The 19,366-nt window shown below is 37.1% G+C and overlaps 3 protein-coding genes and 1 pseudogene across 4 annotated transcripts; 1 reads left to right on the plus strand and 3 right to left on the minus strand.

The window, feature by feature from the left end:
• Nucleotides 1-2,353: 2,353 nt before the first annotated feature.
• On the minus strand, nucleotides 2,354-4,684 carry LOC103428499 (21 kDa protein-like). The gene has a single exon (XM_008366600.4). It carries the CDS (start codon nucleotides 3,182-3,184, stop codon nucleotides 2,540-2,542), a length of 645 nt encoding a protein of 214 aa, XP_008364822.1. The 5' UTR covers nucleotides 3,185-4,684; the 3' UTR covers nucleotides 2,354-2,539.
• Nucleotides 4,685-7,659: 2,975 nt separating this feature from the next.
• On the minus strand, nucleotides 7,660-9,350 carry LOC108173708 (pentatricopeptide repeat-containing protein At4g25270, chloroplastic-like; annotated as a pseudogene).
• Nucleotides 9,173-11,647, minus strand: LOC103439646 (UMP-CMP kinase). Of its 2 annotated transcripts, XM_008378221.4 has the most exons (9): nucleotides 11,408-11,647; nucleotides 11,238-11,297; nucleotides 11,091-11,124; nucleotides 10,885-11,002; nucleotides 10,632-10,788; nucleotides 10,305-10,385; nucleotides 10,118-10,225; nucleotides 9,799-9,863; nucleotides 9,173-9,538 (listed from the first exon to the last, which is right to left on the minus strand). In XM_008378221.4, the coding sequence occupies exons 1-9, from the start codon at nucleotides 11,471-11,473 to the stop codon at nucleotides 9,532-9,534; spliced, it is 696 nt and encodes a 231-aa protein (XP_008376443.1). In that variant the 5' UTR covers nucleotides 11,474-11,647; the 3' UTR covers nucleotides 9,173-9,531. The 2 variants fall into 2 exon arrangements, with proteins under 2 accessions (XP_008376443.1, XP_008376444.1); XM_008378222.4 differs by lacking the exon at nucleotides 10,118-10,225 and having other exon boundaries at nucleotides 11,408-11,642.
• Nucleotides 11,648-15,531: 3,884 nt separating this feature from the next.
• LOC103439648 (MYB-like transcription factor ODO1) lies at nucleotides 15,532-16,942 on the plus strand. Its single transcript, XM_008378223.4, has 2 exons — nucleotides 15,532-15,818; nucleotides 16,071-16,942. The coding sequence occupies exons 1-2, from the start codon at nucleotides 15,556-15,558 to the stop codon at nucleotides 16,645-16,647; spliced, it is 840 nt and encodes a 279-aa protein (XP_008376445.3). The 5' UTR covers nucleotides 15,532-15,555; the 3' UTR covers nucleotides 16,648-16,942.
• Nucleotides 16,943-19,366: the final 2,424 nt, after the last annotated feature.

A 19,366-nucleotide genomic window follows, 5' to 3' on the forward strand; every position in this document is an offset into this window, starting at 1 on the left:
CCCTATCCACTAAGATATTGGACCTGTTAATGCACAAAACCGGAGGTCTTGGAACAACGTAAATCATACCGTGAACCTGCATGAAATGTAAATAACACAGATGTATCGTGGTTCACCCCAAGGTTTGGACTACGTCCACACTGATTATGTATTTATCTGAGAGGTGAGGGAGAGAACCTCTGAATATGAGAGGGGATGTGAGAGGGGTGAGAAAGCTTAAGGAATCGCCTTCTCTAATTGTGAGGGTGATGTGTCCTTTTATAGAATAAGGACTCCTCACTTATTACATATTTGCCAATTCCTTTATCACATAATTACATTTAAGTCCCCCGAGTATTTGTACGAGATTTAAATATGGAGGCCCTAAATATGGTATAAACCGGACCAAATGATACATTATGTTAGAAAGTATATTACATGGCTGATTTTATTACATTATAGGAAATTGAACCATCTTCCATTCCTATTCTAATTCTAAACAAAGAAATGCTAAGGAAATTCTCTCAAAGTGTGACTCTCTATGCACTCTATGTCACCTCACACTTTAAGGTTTATTCCCGTGCGAAGATATAAAACATTGTGCAAAAAACATAAAGTGGCAGAAAATCCATAAAAAGTCTCACTTTTAAAAAAATCTCCCCAACATTTCTCTTCTAAACATTACCTTACGCTCACTTCATTATTTCCTCACTTGGGGTAACTTTAAAACCTTAATCAGTGAGTCAGCACTCTTTATTTGCAGTCAAATTTAGTGTGTCCCGAATAAAAAATGGACATACACATATATAGATCGATTGAGCACATGATAAAATTAAGGAGCTTCTAGAGCATCTTGAATCATGACCTAACAAGCTCTTATCTAAATTGAAATTTGAATAAACAGCACTAAAACTCAACTCTAACCATTGACTAAGTACTATATCGCCAAACTATCTAGCCCGCTCTCATCGTGAAAATTGTTGTAAATATTAGTTCACTCATTCCACACCACCTTCCCAAACTTGGCGTTTCTCATTAACAAGAAGAACATGAGTTAAACAAAATGTTCCTTTATTAGAACAATATATTCCTCTCTATATTCATATTCAAATCTCGCTCTTCATATTAACTGAAATATAGTTAGAATATGAAAGACAATATACAAAAAAAATTTCAAATCAAATATTAAGAAGGGCAAAAATGGTGGCCACAATCATGATTGGTGGCATTAATATATAGTGCATGTAATTTAATATCTTAATGGATATGATGTTGGGTTCTATTTATGCGTCCCATATTTAAAATTTTTCTCTCCCTTAAATTAATGTTATGGTCTCCAACTCTTCTATTTTCACAAATAATAATAAATTAAAAAAAATTAGTGTAGTGTGCCCCAATGCAATCGATATATATAATATGGAGTCGATTCTTGGGACAAATACATGCTAAGAAGTTTGCCAATCGTCGCTCTCATTTGCCAGCGTTCTTACGTGCCCACTCACGTGCTCACCGCCACAGGCGAGTCCCCACAACCACCACCCCCCCCCCCCCCACCACCACCACCATTGTCTGCTCCCTTTAACATTTTCACACTTATCCTATTTAATTTCTTTTCCTGCTCCTCCCCCCCCCCCCTCCTCTCTTTGTCTTGCTTCCCTTTAACATTTTCACACTTACCCTATTTAATTTCTTTTCCTGCTCACTCACTACTCGGTCCTCAACCAATTATTGTTTTACATCACGCCATAACGTACTCATGAGTTGGAAATAATTGTGTAGCCAATGCTCGACTTAATTGTAGTTTTTTACCAAAACAAATGAAGAATTATTGCATGTTTAGGAACATAGTCTATGTGTTAAACAAATTTTGAATGTTAATATTTATTGATATTATACTTCGCCATCTATTCATATTATAACAAATTGAACTGATTCTACTGTATTGTATTTCGGTTTTTATCCCTTCAATCAAGGATCTCATTTGATTAAATCCAAATTACCCCTTTAATGTGACATCCCACATCGTTCAGGGGAGTGGATCCTCTAAGCTTTATATGTATATTCTCATCTCTACCTAGCACGAGGCTTTTTGGGAGCTGGCCTCGGGTTCCATCGGAACTCTGAAGTTAAGCAAGTTCGCACGAGAGCAATCCCAGGATGGGTGACCCACTGGAAAGTTCTTGTGTGAGTTCCTAGAAACAAAACCTTACGGGCGTGGTCGGGGCCCAAAGCGGACAATATCGTGCTATGGTGGAATCGAGCTCAGGATATGGTGGGGGCCAGACCGGGATGTGACATTTAATCAAGGATGATCATTACTAATTTAAGCTCCAAAACAGGTTTAATTAAGTTCCAAAAGATAGAGATTTACCAATTACCAAAAAAGCAACCAACATAACTTCACATATGGGAGATTCAAAACATTTGAGCATATACTATATGCCCCATATCTATATAACTTACTGAATATGCCAACTATACATCAAAACCAAACAACATCATCAAAACAGTTCTAAGAAAACCAAACCAAAAACAAAATAAACAAAAACTCAGCAGCTCATCAGTGCTTGCCCGCAAACCGGTTGCACAAGGAGAGTGCATTACTAGTGCACTGAGCAACATTAAGCACCTGAGCTCTAACGGCCGACTTGATCTTTCCGTTCAATGTCTTCCCGGAGAACCCATCAAGACACGTGTTATCATCAGTCAAAGCAGCACTGACCCAAGTCTCCACGTTGCTCATGTGCCACAAGAAATCCTGACCCTTGGATTTCCCCATGTTCTTCAGCTCCTGTACGGACTTGCTCAGCCTATCCACGGTGTCCCCTATCTCCTCCATGCAGTCTTTGATGGCTCCGTACTCCCTGGATTTTAGTCCCTTAAACTTGGCCAACTTGGTCACGAATGTTTTGGCGCTCTGTGCTTTTGTTAGGCTGACGGACAAGGCGGCCTGGGCCAGCTGGCGGGGGCTTTGTTTGATTGAACTGGCGTAGGAAGAGAGGGATTTGATGCAGACTTCTGGGTAGGTGGTTGCGCTGCATGAGTCTCTGATGAAGTTCGTAGGAGTTGTGGTGGATGAAGATTTGGCTGTGGAAACAAAGTAGACAATGGGGAGAAGAAGAAGCAAGACAATTGAGGCTTTAGCCATTGAAGAAAGTTGGAGTTGGAGTGGGAGTGGATTTGGGAAAGGTTGAGATCTGTGCATGGGAGATGACTCAGATGAGTGTGAGGGGGTGCGTACTTATAGAGATATGATGTCCGCACACTATCTTTCTTTGGTGGATAGGAACGTGGAAGGGGCAAAGCTAAATGTGTAAATAAAGGGCTTATGATTTTATATTATCTTTGTCAACTTCATAGAAATTTAGGCACATGATCAGTCTGTAATTTTCAAAAAGTACCTAATGTTTTGTCCACCGACGGGACACGGTTTCTATTTTTATAAAGGTTAATGTTTTTTACACACTAATTTTTACTTCTTAGTCTTACGTACATTTTTCAATTTCTGATCGTCAAATCAATAAAGTGAAGTCAATAGTTAAAAAATAATAAAGATATGTAAAAAATAAAAAGAATTGTACGAATAGTTACGAATACAATTCCCGTAAGGTTTGCTAGTTAAGTGGGATCCACATATTACTCGGGAAGCAGCTGTTGATTGAGGCTAAATATTGAAAGAACAATAAAGTCCCATCATGTGATAAACAAGAATATGAGATTAGGGAACAAAGTGTTTGCAATTCCTTTAATTAATTCCTTTTCTTAAGCAGGTTAAGGTTTTTGGGAATTGTTTAAACATAAGCTGCCAAAGTGTGACACTATTTCTAGTAGAGGATGACTTTTCTAAAATTTCTGCTCCGACTTCCTCTTCTCAACCAACGCATGTTTACGGGCAACAATTTGGGTTCCATTTTACCGAATTCAAAGGCATCAATGGGAATCTAACAAACAAAACACAAAAACAAAAAATAAAAATGGAAGCCAAAGTTTTTGATAAAGTGATATTTGTCTTATAAGGTATTAGATAATTCATATATTTTTTATACGTTTTATATATTTGGTTGTGAATGTTTTAGTATGTTGTAATATATTTTTGACAGCCCTATAGTTCATACGAACAAAGAAGAAATCGAAAGTGGGAAAGCAAGCAATGTGAAGTGAGGCGCCAAAAGAACAAAGGCTTAGAGCAACTCCACCATTGGAGTTTGCTCAGGGGACAGGCAAGGAAAAAGGGCCCTAGAGGCCGGGCTGTGGACTCCAGCATGGGGGAGCCCGAGGGACTGTGGAGGCCAGAGCAGCGAGCCTGTGAGGAATTGCCAGCCCGAGAGCTCGAGTGGATCTGACGCAGGGCTGACGTCAGGGCGACGTCAGTCATAATATAAAATTAATAAAAATAAAAAATATTAATAAAAAAAAAAGTAAAATTAAAAAAATTAAAAAAATTGTAAAACCCAGCTTCAAACGCAACGGCTCTCGTCGGAGTTCGTCGCCGAAGTGATGAACACCCACAGACAAATGGCAAAGATGGGTGGCTGAGGTGTGGGAGCTGCTGAGCTTGAAAAATGGCACAAAAATATGGGAGAGATGGGTCGTCGGAGATCGGGACTATTGATGAAGGCTGAGGTGGGTGGGATGGTGAAGATGGAGGAAGAGAGGTGGCAGTGGGGGTGGTGAAGATGGAGGAAGAGAAGCGAGGAGGGATTGGTGCGTTGGGGGCGGGGGGGGGGAGACGGGTTGAAAACTGGGTGTGGTGGGGGGGGGGGGGAGGATGCGTTGCTGAGCTTAAAGAAAAAATGGTGCGTTGGCACCATGTGAAAAGAAGAAGAAAAAAAAAGGTTTTGAAATGGTGTGCTGCACCATATGAAAAGAAATAATAAAAATAATTTTTTAATAAAAAATCACGAGATCGATTAAATATTTTATCTGAAATTACAAATAAAATTATTTTATATTATTTAGAAAAAAAATTAATATTTTATTGTCTATTGCCAGACTATTGAAGGGCAATGATGGAGAGCAAAAGTGTAGTGCCTGGAGGATTACTGTTTATTAGAGCAGTTACTGTTCACTGGATGGACAACATAGTGTATTACCTGGGAAGATAGTTCCAACGGTAGAGTTGCTGCAAAAAGTGACCAAAACCCTAATAAATAAGGGAAAGAAACAAGAAAACAATGTGAAAAGAGATGTGGAACCCACAATTACAACGAACAAAGTAATGTGAAGGGGACATACGTACCTACCTAACTTCATGCATGTAATGATTTTGCTTGTGTTTTTACCGGTGAATTACATTTCATCAACTACCAAGAGAAAGAAAAGGTTGCCACGCCTTTTGCTCAAGTCACGACTCCCGATTATCAAAAGGCCGAACCTAAGATTTATGGGATGTGCTATCCACACATCTAATTTTACTTCTCACATATTTCTTGATAATTTCTGTCCATTAATTTTCTTTAATTCATCTGATCCGACGACCAAAAATTAAAAAAAATGTGAGAGAAATAAAATAGGATGTGTGAATATCACACTCCAAGATTTATTTGCAGAGAACTATAGAGATTTTTCAATATGTCGACCAAGTTTAATACTACAATTGTTTAGAAACTTGAAGAAAAAAAATTTCAACCGATCGTATTATGATACTAGTATACTAAACTATATTTTTGGATCATTTGAAAATTTTATTCTGTAGAGATAATTGGAATACGCTGCAGAATAAGTTAACGGTGATTGCTCCTACCACTGCATAATGTCCCCACCAAACTGCATTATTTGAAAAACAACATAGTCATGTGATCAACAAATGAGCTATAAAGTAAACAATTCAAGCACAATATTATGACAATTTGCAGCCGACAGGCCGCTATCAAGGTTTTTGCTGGCTGAAAAAAAATGGCCACTGGTACTAATTTCCTTTCTTAAGCTGAAAAAATGGGCACTGGTATGAAAATTTGGGCGTGACTCTTTAGAGAAATGAAAAAATCAGTTACACCTATTCTATGGTGTTAAGCAGCTGTCTCATTGTTCAATAATGATTTGGTTTGAAGAAAATATACAACTAATTATGAAACATAATTTTTTCGGAAGAAGATTGATGCTTTAGCTTTGTTACTGTTAAGAAAATAGGTTGTCCATACCATGAGCAATTATTGGATTACTAATGTAACTAGAGCCATGATGAGCATGATTATACCAAAGAAAAGAGAACGTTTTAGACTGATCATGAATAACGAGAATCAATTATTCGTCGGGAACGTTGAGCTTAAGTAGTATACCAAAAGGTAAATGCTCGTTTGTAAGTGCTTTTAAAATGACCTGAATCTCTTTTAAAGAAAATTCTATTGGATTCCAAAAGCAGTCGAACTGTTTTTTGTGTTTCTTGCATGAAGTACTTAATGCTTTTCTAATATTCATTTGTATTTTAACTAAAAATTAATTTTAAAAATATTTTTATCAAAAGTTTTTTTCAATTATTTTAAAGGAAAACTAATAAAAATGGCTTGAAAACTTTGAGTTTTAACGAAAATGAAAAAATAAAGGGTAAAGTGAATAGTACAATAATTGACTTTTTAGTATAAAAATTTAAATTTTCGTTAAAGTAAACAATACCGAAAATTTTTCGTTAAAGTTCCCTTATTTTAAATCACTTTCAAACTATCCAAAGACTTTTTAAGATATAGAGACCGAAAGCAAAGAATAGTACAAGACTAGCTAGCTAGAAGTATCTGTGGAAAAAGATATATTTTTCTTTTAAAAAATGTTGAATCATAACAGTGCTATCTTTCTATATTAACACAAATTAATTGAAAATTGCATAGTGGTAGTGGAGATTTAGGTTTGGGAGCCTAAGAACTGAATAATAGGCTTTATAAAGTTTTGATCATTTGTCCTTAATAATACAAACCATAAATGTTACTTAAAAAAAAAACAGTTTAAATTATAAGCGCTTTTACTAAAAGTTCTTTCATTAGAAGCATGAATTTTTTTAAAAATAAAAACTTAAGTGCTTCTTAAGAGCATCTGGTACTTATCCAACATGTTTTTATAACTCATAAAGAGTTTTAACGTTTTCAATCAAATCTTATCAAAATTGCTTTTAATTATCTAAAAAATTTAGCCATCTTAAAAACACTTCAAACATGCGGGAATCTAATCTTTTTACAGAACAAACAACAATTGCTTGAACACTAGAGAAATTCTAAGTGAAGGGAAAAAGAAATGAATGTGTTTATTTTTCTCTTATGTTGGACATGTACAAGTAATATTAGATATCAGATTTCTTCAGAAGCTTTTTGCAATTGCATGCGTCTTCTCTGTCACAACGAAGACACAGAAAAAGATGAACAGGTAGGGTTTTTATAGCCACGAGTAACCCACATTCACTTGTCTGCGGTCCTTCAACTTTGTATCAATTTTGAACCAGAAGGACTCAAGGGCCAGCTAAAATTAGTGGCAAGACAACCACAAGATTTAAATTTTGTGGGTCTATGAGTCCAATCCTCTATCCACCATCATCAATCTATCTCTCTCTGCATCCTCCAACCTACCCACATTGCCATAAACCCTCATCAAAAGCTCGAAATTACACTCGTTATCCAGCTCCAGATCGAAAACCCTCTGCAGCAACCTCCCCGATGCTCACATTGCCGTGAAGGTAGCTAGCATACAGCAATGCACCCCACAAAGCCGGACCAGCATCGAAGTCCATTCCATTATGATCCCTTTAGCTTTTTTGTTTCGGCCTGCCTGCCCTTCCGTAAAGATTCACCATACAAGCATAATGTTCCATCATTGGATTAATTCTGTATCTATTTTTTCATGACAGAAAATAGTCTCTGGCCGTCCTTCACCAAACCCAAATTGGCGCAAGCCGATAAGATTGACACAAATGTGGTATTGTCTGGCAAAGCACCGTCCTTCTCCATCTGATCAAAATACAGCAAGGCTTCCCGGCTTTTAGAATGAGCTGAAATGATTGTATCCCATGTTACAACATCCCTCTCCGGCATATGACTAAACAACCATCGTGCTCAATTCAGCTCGTGATGTTTGGAATATGCAGCAATCAAGGCATTGGCAACGGACAAGTTCCACTCAACTCCATGTCGAACTACCCATCTGTGGATTTGAACAACGAGCTCCAATGATGGGACCGCAGCGAGGACTGTAGATGTAGAAATAGAATCCGGATGGTGCCCTTTATCAAACATTTAGCGAAAGATGTCCAGTGCCTGCAGCAAAAGCCCGCCACGCATGTAACTCGTGAGCATTGTGTTCCAAGAAACCTTGTCCCGATTAGCAACCTTATAAAAAACTTTCCGAGCTTTCACAATGTCGCCACATTTGGCATAAATGCCCACCTGTGCATTAAGCACAAACCTATCATTCAACAAACCCAAACGCACAACATGCCGATGCACAGCCTCACCAATCTGAATGAACCCAATTCCCCAAAAGCCTTCAAAACTTGAGGGAACGTGAACCGGTCTGGTTCAATCCCCTCTTCCTCCATTTGAAAGTACAACGCCATAGCATCCTCGTACAAACCCAATTCCGCATACCCGAGATAAGCGCATTCCATGCAAAAGCCAGCACGTCCCTCTAAGGCATTTCATCAAAAACCTTGTGAGCCTCCTCCATAAGCCTACTTGCAACATAAAGTCTATGCAGCTTCGGCTAGAGGCCTACCTTTCGACGCAAAAGGCTTCTGGGAAAGAGCTTATGAACCCGGAAGCCATACTCCATTGCTTCTAGCTGCTAGCATATTCCAAAGGGAAGCAAAGGTTTGGGTGTCGATGTTTACTCCTTTGTCAATGGATGTTCCGAGGTCCTTAAGAACGGCGTCGAGGGCTTGAATCTTGGTCTGGGCAGGGGGTTTGGTAAATAATGTGGGGGGTTGGGGTTGAGGAGGGATTTGGTGTTCTGATTTTGGTGAAGTTGTTTCTGCTTCTTGTTCTTTTTGCTTTTGGAAGAAGAGCAGATGCTCAGTTTTGCTGTGTGGAAGCTTAGCAAGTGAAATGTGGTCACCAATTTTTGAAATATTGTTTGCAAACTTTCAATTTAAAAGGGCCTATAATCTACTGGGCGAGTACACTGCTTTTCACCAACAGGGCGGATGACACCAAATACTTGAAAAAAAATTTTAAAAAAATTTAGGTACTGCTCTGACCGATTGACTTAACTCAGGTAGGCAACAAAATTATAATCTTTTACCGTACTACAGTACATGCATCTTAAGTATCAGATTAGTTTTTGGATTAACAGTAATGAGATGGGCCAGACCTCAGTTATACATTTTTCACTTGCTGCATAGTTTTCCTTCCGGCTAAAGCGGGGTACATGCAACCATCAAAGTGACAAAGTGACATATCCGGGGCAGATAAAATTAACCCAGTTGATAAGTAATTGATTTAGATTTCACCATGCTTTTTTTAGTAGAAACTTCCACTCGTCGAGACTCTTGTGGACAGCAGGCTAACCTCTGGTGATCTTTCCCAGAGAGAAGAAAGCATGAAATCTTGCAAGCTCTGCTATCTTTTACTCGAACGCTCATTTGCTGCAGAAAGAAAAACAAGTTATTGACTCATTGGCCCCTCATACCAACTAAAAAAAACCTCGTTAGCCTTAAATATGAGCAGAGGCTAACTTCTGGCACAAAATTAAAATTCTTTTAGGCTGTAATCTACGTTTTCATGTCATATATAAGTTTCTAATATAAAAAGGGTACAGAACCTGGATTATCAAGGACATTGAAAATGGAGGATTACCAAGGACGATGAACACTGAAAACAGGATATGGGGAATAACAGAATGTACCTCAGCGCAGCAAAAATTGGCCGAACTTTTTCAAATATGTCATCCACCGTTCCCACTGCATTGATCTGCACACATGAACTTATCAATTTATACTTCATGCAATATAAGTTAGACCCGAATCAAAATGGTGTGCAACAAACTCAACAAGAAAGACACAAAGAAGAAGTAATTAACAATTAAATACACATGTGAACAAAAGATGAAAGGGAAATTATCAGAGATCAGCTTCTCAAGGCTAGAAAACTTCAGACACGCAAGAAGCTCGAACTATCAAATGCCACGAACCTAAAAGCATTCAACCCGTGAATGCGCCGTTTACCTTGTGAAGTTTTCCCGTTTTTGAATAGTGATTGATAACGGGCCAATTTAATTCGTCAAATATTTCAAGACGTTTTTTTATTGTTTCAATATTATCATCAACTCGGCCCTGCAATAAGCATCAGACATTAAATAAATGCAGGCACATACACAATCCAACCCTATAGAAAAACATAACACATAAGCACCTGATTACGATTTAGCACTCGCTTCACCATCTCCTGTTCAGGACAGTCAAAGAAAAGCACAACACTTGGTTCTGTGCCAATCTGCAAGTTTGATGAAGCTAGGAATGAGGAATAATTTGGTGGAAAGTGAAACACTGCGGTAGATTTCACATTTATGTGCATGACATGATCTAGCAACTTTTCTTTCGAAAACACTTAAACTAAGATATTTAACTGCTAAAGATTAAGTTGATCCTGGCAGCAAGGTCAAACAAGACTTGAATTTTCTGAAGCATTAAACAGAGTCAACATTGCCATATTGGCTCACAAGAATAGAAGGAAACTTACAATTCGTTCAAATGCCTCGCGGTTCTGCTCGCTTCGAGGGAAGCCATCAATGAGAAACTTATCATTGTCACTTGATTCCATCTCCTTTTGAATGAGCTGGACCGTCACTTGAGAAGGAACAATTCTTCCTTCTCTAATTGTACCAAGAATCACCGAGCTGAAATAATAATTCCAACCGCAATTGAATTAAGAAGACCACGAAATGCACAAAGAAGCTAACCATAAACAAACAATGAGAACGAAGAATTATTACCCATATGCGCTATTGGAAGCTATCTCCCTCCTCAACAGATCCCCTGCACTGACATGAGTGAACCCAAATGCCTCGACCATCTTCGCACACTGAGTACCTTTTCCACTACCAGGACCACCTAAGATTCAGAGCACCACAGTTACAATCTCTACGGCTTTCCGAAAAGATGCATAAAAAAACATAAGATAAGCATCCCAAAATCTTACCTAGCACAAAAGTTATATACGGAGCAACCCTTGACTGCATCAAACAACATAATCAAATCAAACATGATAAAAAAAACTGCATCTTTCTTACATCATAAGATCCCATTCAACAATTCGTAACTTGGGTTAAATCTACAATTTCCTTACCGGCGTTGGAATCTCGGATTCCGAGGAAAACGATTCCCAAACCTTGAATGTGCATGCTTCCTGCGGTCGGTCAGTAATCAATAACATTTCATCGGGAAACGAATAAAAATATCGTAAATTGGTGATTGCGATTGAATGCGAGCTGAGGGAGAGTGTGGAGTTGCATATACCTGGCAAAGTTTTGAGGGTTTCGAGCGAGAAGCCAGAGGAGAAAGAGAAGCCGCGCGCCTCCACATGTCTCTGTAGCGTTGAGTTGCTCCGATTGTTTTAGCTTTTTTGGGTTGACGTTTTTCACCGAAGCATTACGTCGAACAGGTAGATTGCGTCATTGCCTCCTGGTGGGGGTGCACCGCACGTTGGTCCATCTTCGTTCAGAGGGAGACGAAACAGAATTCGAATGCTTATGGGCTGTTAGAACTTTAATCCACCAAGTCCATTTCATATTTCAATTGGGCTCCAAGATGAATGGTTAGCGGAAAATCCCAACCCATCAGAAAAAGAAGCCCAAAATTCATCATCCTCATCTTCATCATCTTCAACATCATACCTACATAGCACTCTTTTTATGGGACTCTAACAACGTTCTCAGTTGGACATTCTCGGTTCTTTTTTTCATTCTGTAATATTGTTTGATGGTTAGAATTGTCAGTTATTTCGAATTTAGTTAATTTTTGCAAAAGTTTAAAAGATAACTTGAAAAATAAACGATTCATAAAGTCTGTTTCCTCCTCGGGATGAGAAATAGAACCAAAAAAGTAGAATGAGAAGGTTGTTATTCATGCTCTTTCTATGAGCTAAATTTAGCGGCACACATGTGTAGGCTAATTCTAACTATTGGTCACGTGAGATTCACAAATGTATTAATGGTTAGAATCAATTAATCGTACGCGCGCGTACAGACTAATCTCATTGGTAATATGCGTGGAGTTCACAATTTATCAATAACCAGATAGTTGCCAACACACAAAATTCACTTGGCCATTACATTATTATCATACCGTCAATCAAAACCGAACTCTACTCCGAAGCAAATCAAAAGTTAACAAACTCAAAAACACTCGACAATGATTTGATAATTGGGAACTTTTCATTTGATTTAAGATTTTAGATAATGTCGGCTTTGGTGAATGATGGGTTTAACATTTTCTTTTTTGCACGCGAGGAGGTGATTTGAAAGAAAACTGTGGACTGCATGGCCAAAGACAAAAGGGATGTTATCGTTTGCTGCCGAAACACTCAAAGTTCATGTCGAGTTTATTAATATTTTGAGAGCAAACAACTCCCCCCACCACAACCCACCAACATCTTTGAAAAATTGAACACCACACCTGTTGAATTGATTGGACAAAGGTGAGCTACTTGAAGTTTTGGAAGGTTAATTATGTTTAAGTTTTAGCTTAATGACGATGGATGAACTCACGCATTACATCACTAATTTGGATAATGATATCAGTAGTTGTGGATCTTAGCAATAACAAAAGGGTTTTGATATGCGAAAGTTGTGTATTCAAATGCTTATTGTTTGCAAAGAGATTGTAGCTTAGCTGGTTAAGAACATTTATTCATTTTTCTAATACCACATGTATAAAAATAGGTTTTTCCAGCTAAAATAGTCTTTGAAATTGTCATAACCCTTCACTTTGGTTCCTAAGATTTAAAATCGATAGAAGTGATCCTTAAGATTGTCCACGGTCTATTGTTTGCTCGTTATATGAAAAATTTCTATTAAATTGAAAAAATCACCAGTTCAATGAGAGGGTTGATATGACAAAAATTCTTTCAATATAACAGAGATTTTTCACATAATGACCAAATGATTGCTGGTGGACTATCACATTGACCATTTCAATCGATTTTAAATCCCAACGACTAAAGTGAGGAGTTATGACAATCTCATAAACTATTTTGGCTAAGAAGTTTACAATTTTATAAGGGATAGATCCTAGGGTTAGTGGTGCTGACGATATGGGTGATGGAGTGCTTAAGTAAGAGTGAGACTAGGGTGACTGTGAAAAGGTATAGAAATTGGAGTATAAAATTGAAAAGAAAAGATAATGGAAAGGAAACTGTGGAAATGCTTAGGTGTAGCTTTGTGATTGGTTGAACCATTTGCAATGGAAGACTCCAGAACCAAGAAGGACAGTGGAATAAAATCGAATGGAAATAGATAGATCAATCAATTTCAGGTCCCATGTGCACTTTCTGTTTATTCCCTTCCACCAAGCAAGTGCACTCACGCGTCACTAGATTTACTTTATCCTCATAATTGTTTAATTCAAGCAATAATTTACATTAAAGCACAAGGCAAAGACAGAGAAAAAAAACATAGAGAAAAATTTAAGAAGATTTGCAAAGATACTTCAAGAAAAGAAATAAAGTATTTGGAGTTAACGGAAAACTTGACAGACAACATAATGCAGTAATATTTTAGAATTCGTATATATAGCCCGATTTAGCAAGACAAAACTTTGTTGTTGTTGTTTTGTTGAACTACATTAAAATATGAAGGACTAAACTATTTTAGCCATGGTGACTAAGCTTAAGTCTGTTGATAAACGTTTATATTGTGTACAATTACAACATAATCTTTGGACTAATTAGGGTTATCAGGCATGCAATTGCAAAGTCATTTTCTTGTCATGAACTTATCCTCACAAGTCACAATGCAACTGGAATGATACCTTGGAAAGGACCTTCTTGTTGCTCTATTGGGACCAAAGTTTCACTAATTAAATATGTTTTTTTCCTATACATTCATTAATATATTATTTAAAAAATATATATACACACATACACACTTTTAATTTATTTATATTAGGAACCACAAAAGGACTTTCTTTCTATTTGTATACTCTTCAATTCTTATGTGACGGTGCATGCTCACGAAAAGTGTGGATAACACTCCCTTTGTGCGGAAATATTGCACATGGAAAAAGGGTTTCTTTACTTGTTTCTTGGTTGATGATGGCAAGAGGTAAAAAAGTAGGTTGGCATATGCATTCTTCAAAAACAAAGGTAGGGAAATATGTCAAACATGAAATGATGGACATGACCAATACCCGTGCGTGCAAGGGCAGGATAAATTTTTTTTAGTGACGAGAACATGGGCGGTAAATCACGTATTTTTATATAAGTGGTGAGAAATATTTTTTTTTTTTTAAGTTATAACACACATATCTCATCATTTGTATAGTGACACGTTATGTATCACCTCATGTGCCGATCACACTGAAAAATTTCTCAGTAAGAATTTTTTTTATTGTGACTCTCTCCAAGGGTATAAATAAGAATTTTCGTATTGGTTCAAATACTTGCATTAGGCTGGAGTTGGCTTTTGTCTAACAGTAGATACATTTTGGCTACGTAAGAAAATTTTGAGTATAACCAAGGTATAAAATATCGATGATATCGGAAATATCGGTAGTCCAAAAACACAGAAATTTTGATGGAAATATTGGGATATTATCAATATCGATAAAAATTGAATAAAAACCACGGAAATTGTAAGAAAAACTTGGAAATTTTTATTGAAACTTTGCAGGATGTTTATTTAGTCAATTATCTATTAGTTTATCACAAAAAAAATTGGAAGGAAATGCATTGCATGGTAGATATAACTGATTTAAGTTGATTATATAGCAAGCTGGAAAACATTGTGAGTGTAGAAAATATGTAGTAATTAATGAAAGAAGTTTAAACACATCATAATCATTTATATATAATGAATTAGTACAATATTTTACACTTTATACATTGCATGGTAAGATATATGAGTGACTTAGCAAGGTCTGAAATATCGATGATATCGGAAATATCGGTAATCCAAAAAAATATCGGTAGTCCAAAAACACGGAAATTTCGATTGAAATATCGGAATATTATGGATATTTTAGATCATAAGTATAACTGACAATATATCCCTAAATGTCTCATTCAGCACTAATACGTTTTCTATTATGAAGTAGAATCTCTTTCGCCCCATGCATGAGAGAAAAAGACGGTTGATGCTACAAGAAACAGGATTTTTTAAGTTGGTACCTACAATTGATGCTATAAGATAGTAGATATATTACCTGGATATATACAAAATATTTGCCAAAAATTGCTAAATTCCATGGTAACCATCGTATCACTTTTAATTTGTGGTCCAATATTCAGTTGTGGCATACACGCATACAAGTCAAGCGTGAGACAACCACATTTTTTGTTTTTCCGTTTTTTTTTCTAATTTTCCCTAAAAGCATGGCAGTCACCACACTAGTATATAAAGGTGGGTGGAGTGGGGCTTTGGCTTAGGAAGTTGCCTAGTGACAAAGTGATGGGCAGGCAACCTTGTTGTGACAAGCTTGGAGTGAAGAAAGGGCCATGGACTGCCGAGGAGGATAAGAAACTGGTGAATTTTCTCCTCACGCATGGCCAATGTTGTTGGCGGGCTGTCCCCAAGCTCGCTGGCCTCCGTCGCTGCGGCAAGAGCTGCCGCCTCCGGTGGACTAATTACCTCCGCCCCGACTTGAAAAGAGGCCTCCTTAATGATGCTGAAGAACAACTTGTTATTGACCTCCATGCCCGCCTTGGCAACAGGTTCTTCTGTCTTTCTAAACTTCTACCTTAATGCAAAACTTTTCTGATAGCATGCACATTCAATTCCTCATTGGTGAATTTATTTCTAAACTTCATTTTTAAACACGACGACGATATTATAAACTATTGTAATTTACAAAAAATTAAATTTAAATGTTCACGTCCGAGCATACTGCTATAGTCGACTGATCTAACCTAAATCTGCTTATGTCTAAATGTCTTAGCACAATTCTGAACTATGATTTTGTGTAGGTGGTCTAAAATTGCAGCAAGATTGCCTGGAAGAACTGACAATGAGATCAAGAACCATTGGAATACACACATCAAGAAAAAGCTTATCAAGATGGGGATTGATCCAATTACTCATGAGCCTCTCCACAAACAGGCCATCACCCCAGAAGAAATGCCTTGTGAAGCAAGCAATCAACCTGCAGGCTCAGACGTGAATATTCCGCAGAATATGGATATCCCAGAACATGAAGTCTATAGCAACAGTGAAGCAAGCAATCAACCTGCAGGCTTAGACATGAATATTCCGAGGAATATGAATATCCCAGAACATGAAATCTCTAGCAACAGTGATGGTGGTGGCTCTGCAAGTGAAAATTCCCCAAGCAATGAGTCTCAGTCAGCTGAGCCAAACCCTAATTACAGTGAGGAAGATGACCCATTGTTGAGTTTCATATTATCCGATACATTTCTCGAGGATTTAACATGGGACTTTTCGACCTCGTCAGAAGACGGCTCAGCTGATAATCCAACGGAGGAGAATAGCTTAGCATGGTTCATGGACTGTAAGGATTTTGGAGTTCAAGATTTTGAGCTTTGATTGTGTGAAGGGGCGTGATTTTCATACATCATTTTTTTTTCTTTTTTCACACTATGTTGATTTGTGGCATTCGGATCGAACAAATCAAGGGAAAACAAAGAACAAAAATAAACATGTGTGAAAGAAGAAAAAAAATGAACATATGAAAATCATTTTCCTTTGTATGAATTAATACACGTGGACATATTTTATATTTTCAGTACATAGCCAAAGTAACAAAAAGTGACTGCTTGCTATGGTGACTGATCTGTTTTTATTCTATCTTATAAATGATGAGGCCATGGAAACGAAGAAACCCAACTTGTTAAGAAATTAGGTTATTGTCTTAAGCGTTTTTTAATTCCCACTAACATTATAATTAGTGGAACTTGTGTAATTCAAAAATGTAGAGAACTTTTGAACACTACAATTAGCCAATTCCATCCAAATATGGGTGGGTTGGTAGAGTGTCCTTTTGCTACAAAGCCATTCACTTTTTGTGGTTTGTACTTCGTAGTATGTTAAACAAAAGCTACCATATCAATTGAAAAATAAATTAGAACGATCTAATTGTCGAATGATATTCGGTCTTCATTAAGTTGAAAGTCATAAATTTGACTCACACGAATGTTAAAAATGCGAAGCTATACAATGTGTATTTGTATTATGCAATTAGTTGACACTTATTGTTGAATGGTTATCAACCCGTTGTGGATAATTTTTGTAACCCCACAATTTGACAAAAAGAAAAGCAAAAATAAAAATGATTTATATGTAACTTTTTGGTACAGTTAATATTATTCTTCATATAAAAATGTGAGAAGATAAGGTGAAGAGAATCATGGTTGATCCAACTAATATCTTGTACCCTACCCTTCTATTATTTTGTCACCAAGTTGTGTATATAACTCTAAAATGGGAATTTGGTCCCCAATTCTTATAAATTCTAAGGTGAGATAATAACCAAGCCAAAGGCAACGTATAACGGGCAAAGTTTTAAAAATCGCTAGGTGCTAATCAAGTGGCAGGCAAAGGCTTAGCGCCTAAGGGCCTAGACGGGTTTTTAATTTTTAATTAAATTTAAAATAAATAACAACAAAAAGATATAAATAAGTGACTACAATTGCTTGAATACATAAAATGAAATATGTAGTAAGAGTTATTTTACAAGAAAGAAAGTCTAGAGTTTGAATATTATGTTCAAACCCTTAACCTAAAAAAAAAATAAAAATTGAACTGCCTAAAGACTTCACTGATTTACTAAATGCCTAGGTCCTAATCGAGGCACCTGACCTCCGCCTAGTGCCTAAGCCGCTTTTTAGAACAATGATAATGAGAAGAATGATAATAATGTGAGGATGATATACCCTAATCAAACACAAGAAACCCCTCAATGAGTGGCCAACTCCAAAATAAAGGTCGGATTTCTTTATCAGAAAAGTAAAGGCCTACTTTCAATTGAATTTTTTTCCTATTTTAATGTACCTATCCCCTAACTATTTTGTTGAGTAATATTTCATTCTCAACCTATTTTTTGTTGTTTTTCGACCATTTGGTAGGCATGGAACACAAGATATTCTTCATTTTTAACTCTTCTATCGATCAATTACATGTTAATTAGAACATTACTTTTTCTTTTTTAAGAATAAAACAAACAAAAGAAAGAAGAGGGTCGACCCCTCAAATGGTGGGTATTTTGTATGATTGTATATGACAATAACGAAGAAATTGTGTGAAATAATAAAAATCAACTCATGAAACGGGTTTACTTTTGGGTTTTATAAACACCTAATTATGGCATATCCCACCAAATCCAAAATAATGAGGCAGCTACAGCCTATACCAAATGATCCAAATGTGGATTCATAAAGTGAAACCCTAATTTAAAATACATTCCAGTACCCGGGCAAGGATCCTCTCCGGATCCTGTCAGTGCGGAGCCTTGGGATCAATTGATCTTGTTCGTTCAAAACAAATGGAATGGCTACAATTCTGCAATCTTCTGTTCGCTACCTTCTCTCTCCTCTTCTTTCAATGCCTTCTCTTCTCTTGTTCGCGAATCGAACGAATTCGCAACAGAAGAGGCATGTCGTCATAAACTGCGCCAGAATAGATGCTGCGATCCCCGACGAAGGCGCGCTTCGTGCACAACGAGCGCTTAGATCGGAGACGGTGCGCTCCAATGGCGTGATTTGTTTTTTCACCGTTCAATCTGTGGTGAATTAGCAGGATCAATTGATCCAAGGCTCCGGACAAACAGGATCCGGAGAGGATCCTATTCTCCAATACACCACCATTAGATGCATCACTACCATTGTTCTCTGACATAAAGAGGCAACGATGTATCACATCCGGGTTTACCTATTTACATGTTTGTTTCAACTCCAGTGTATTAAAAGCGTGAGGCGTGGGCGAAACGTCCGAAGGATAGCCCGGCTTAGACGTGAGGCATGAGTCGAAGCAGGACCTAAATTTGTAAAGCATGAAGCGAAGCCTTATGGAATCTAAATTTTTTTAATATATACACTGAATGTACACATATATTATATTAAAAAATAAAAAATTATTAACCAATAATCACTGTGACACATATATAGACATATATGATATTATATATATATATATATATATATATATAAAATAAAGAATGAAAAGCATAATTAGCGCATATATAACAATGCATACAAACAGCACACATCCAATATATAAAAAATAAAAAAAAGGCAGAGACAATAGTGCA

This window comes from Malus domestica, chromosome 07 (genome assembly GCF_042453785.1).
Source record: "Malus domestica chromosome 07, GDT2T_hap1".
NCBI classification, from domain to species: domain Eukaryota; kingdom Viridiplantae; phylum Streptophyta; class Magnoliopsida; order Rosales; family Rosaceae; genus Malus; species Malus domestica.

What these genes read in the sequence shown, in the direction of transcription:
- LOC103428499 (XM_008366600.4), bottom strand. Translation starts at nt 3,184, where the DNA reads ATGCACAGATCTCAACCTTTCCCAAATCCACTCCCACTCCAACTCCAA.
- LOC103439646 (XM_008378221.4), bottom strand. Translation starts at nt 11,473, where the DNA reads ATGTGGAGGCGCGCGGCTTCTCTTTCTCCTCTGGCTTCTCGCTCGAAA. An exon ending in AACCCTCAAAACTTTGCCAG is followed by an intron (nt 11,298 to 11,407) that starts GTATATGCAACT and finishes GACCGACCGCAG; the next exon opens with GAAGCATGCACATTCAAGGT. An exon ending in GTATATAACTTTTGTGCTAG is followed by an intron (nt 11,003 to 11,090) that starts GTAAGATTTTGG and finishes TCTGAATCTTAG; the next exon opens with GTGGTCCTGGTAGTGGAAAA.
- LOC103439648 (XM_008378223.4), top strand. Translation starts at nt 15,556, where the DNA reads ATGGGCAGGCAACCTTGTTGTGACAAGCTTGGAGTGAAGAAAGGGCCA. An exon ending in CATGCCCGCCTTGGCAACAG is followed by an intron (nt 15,819 to 16,070) that starts GTTCTTCTGTCT and finishes GATTTTGTGTAG; the next exon opens with GTGGTCTAAAATTGCAGCAA.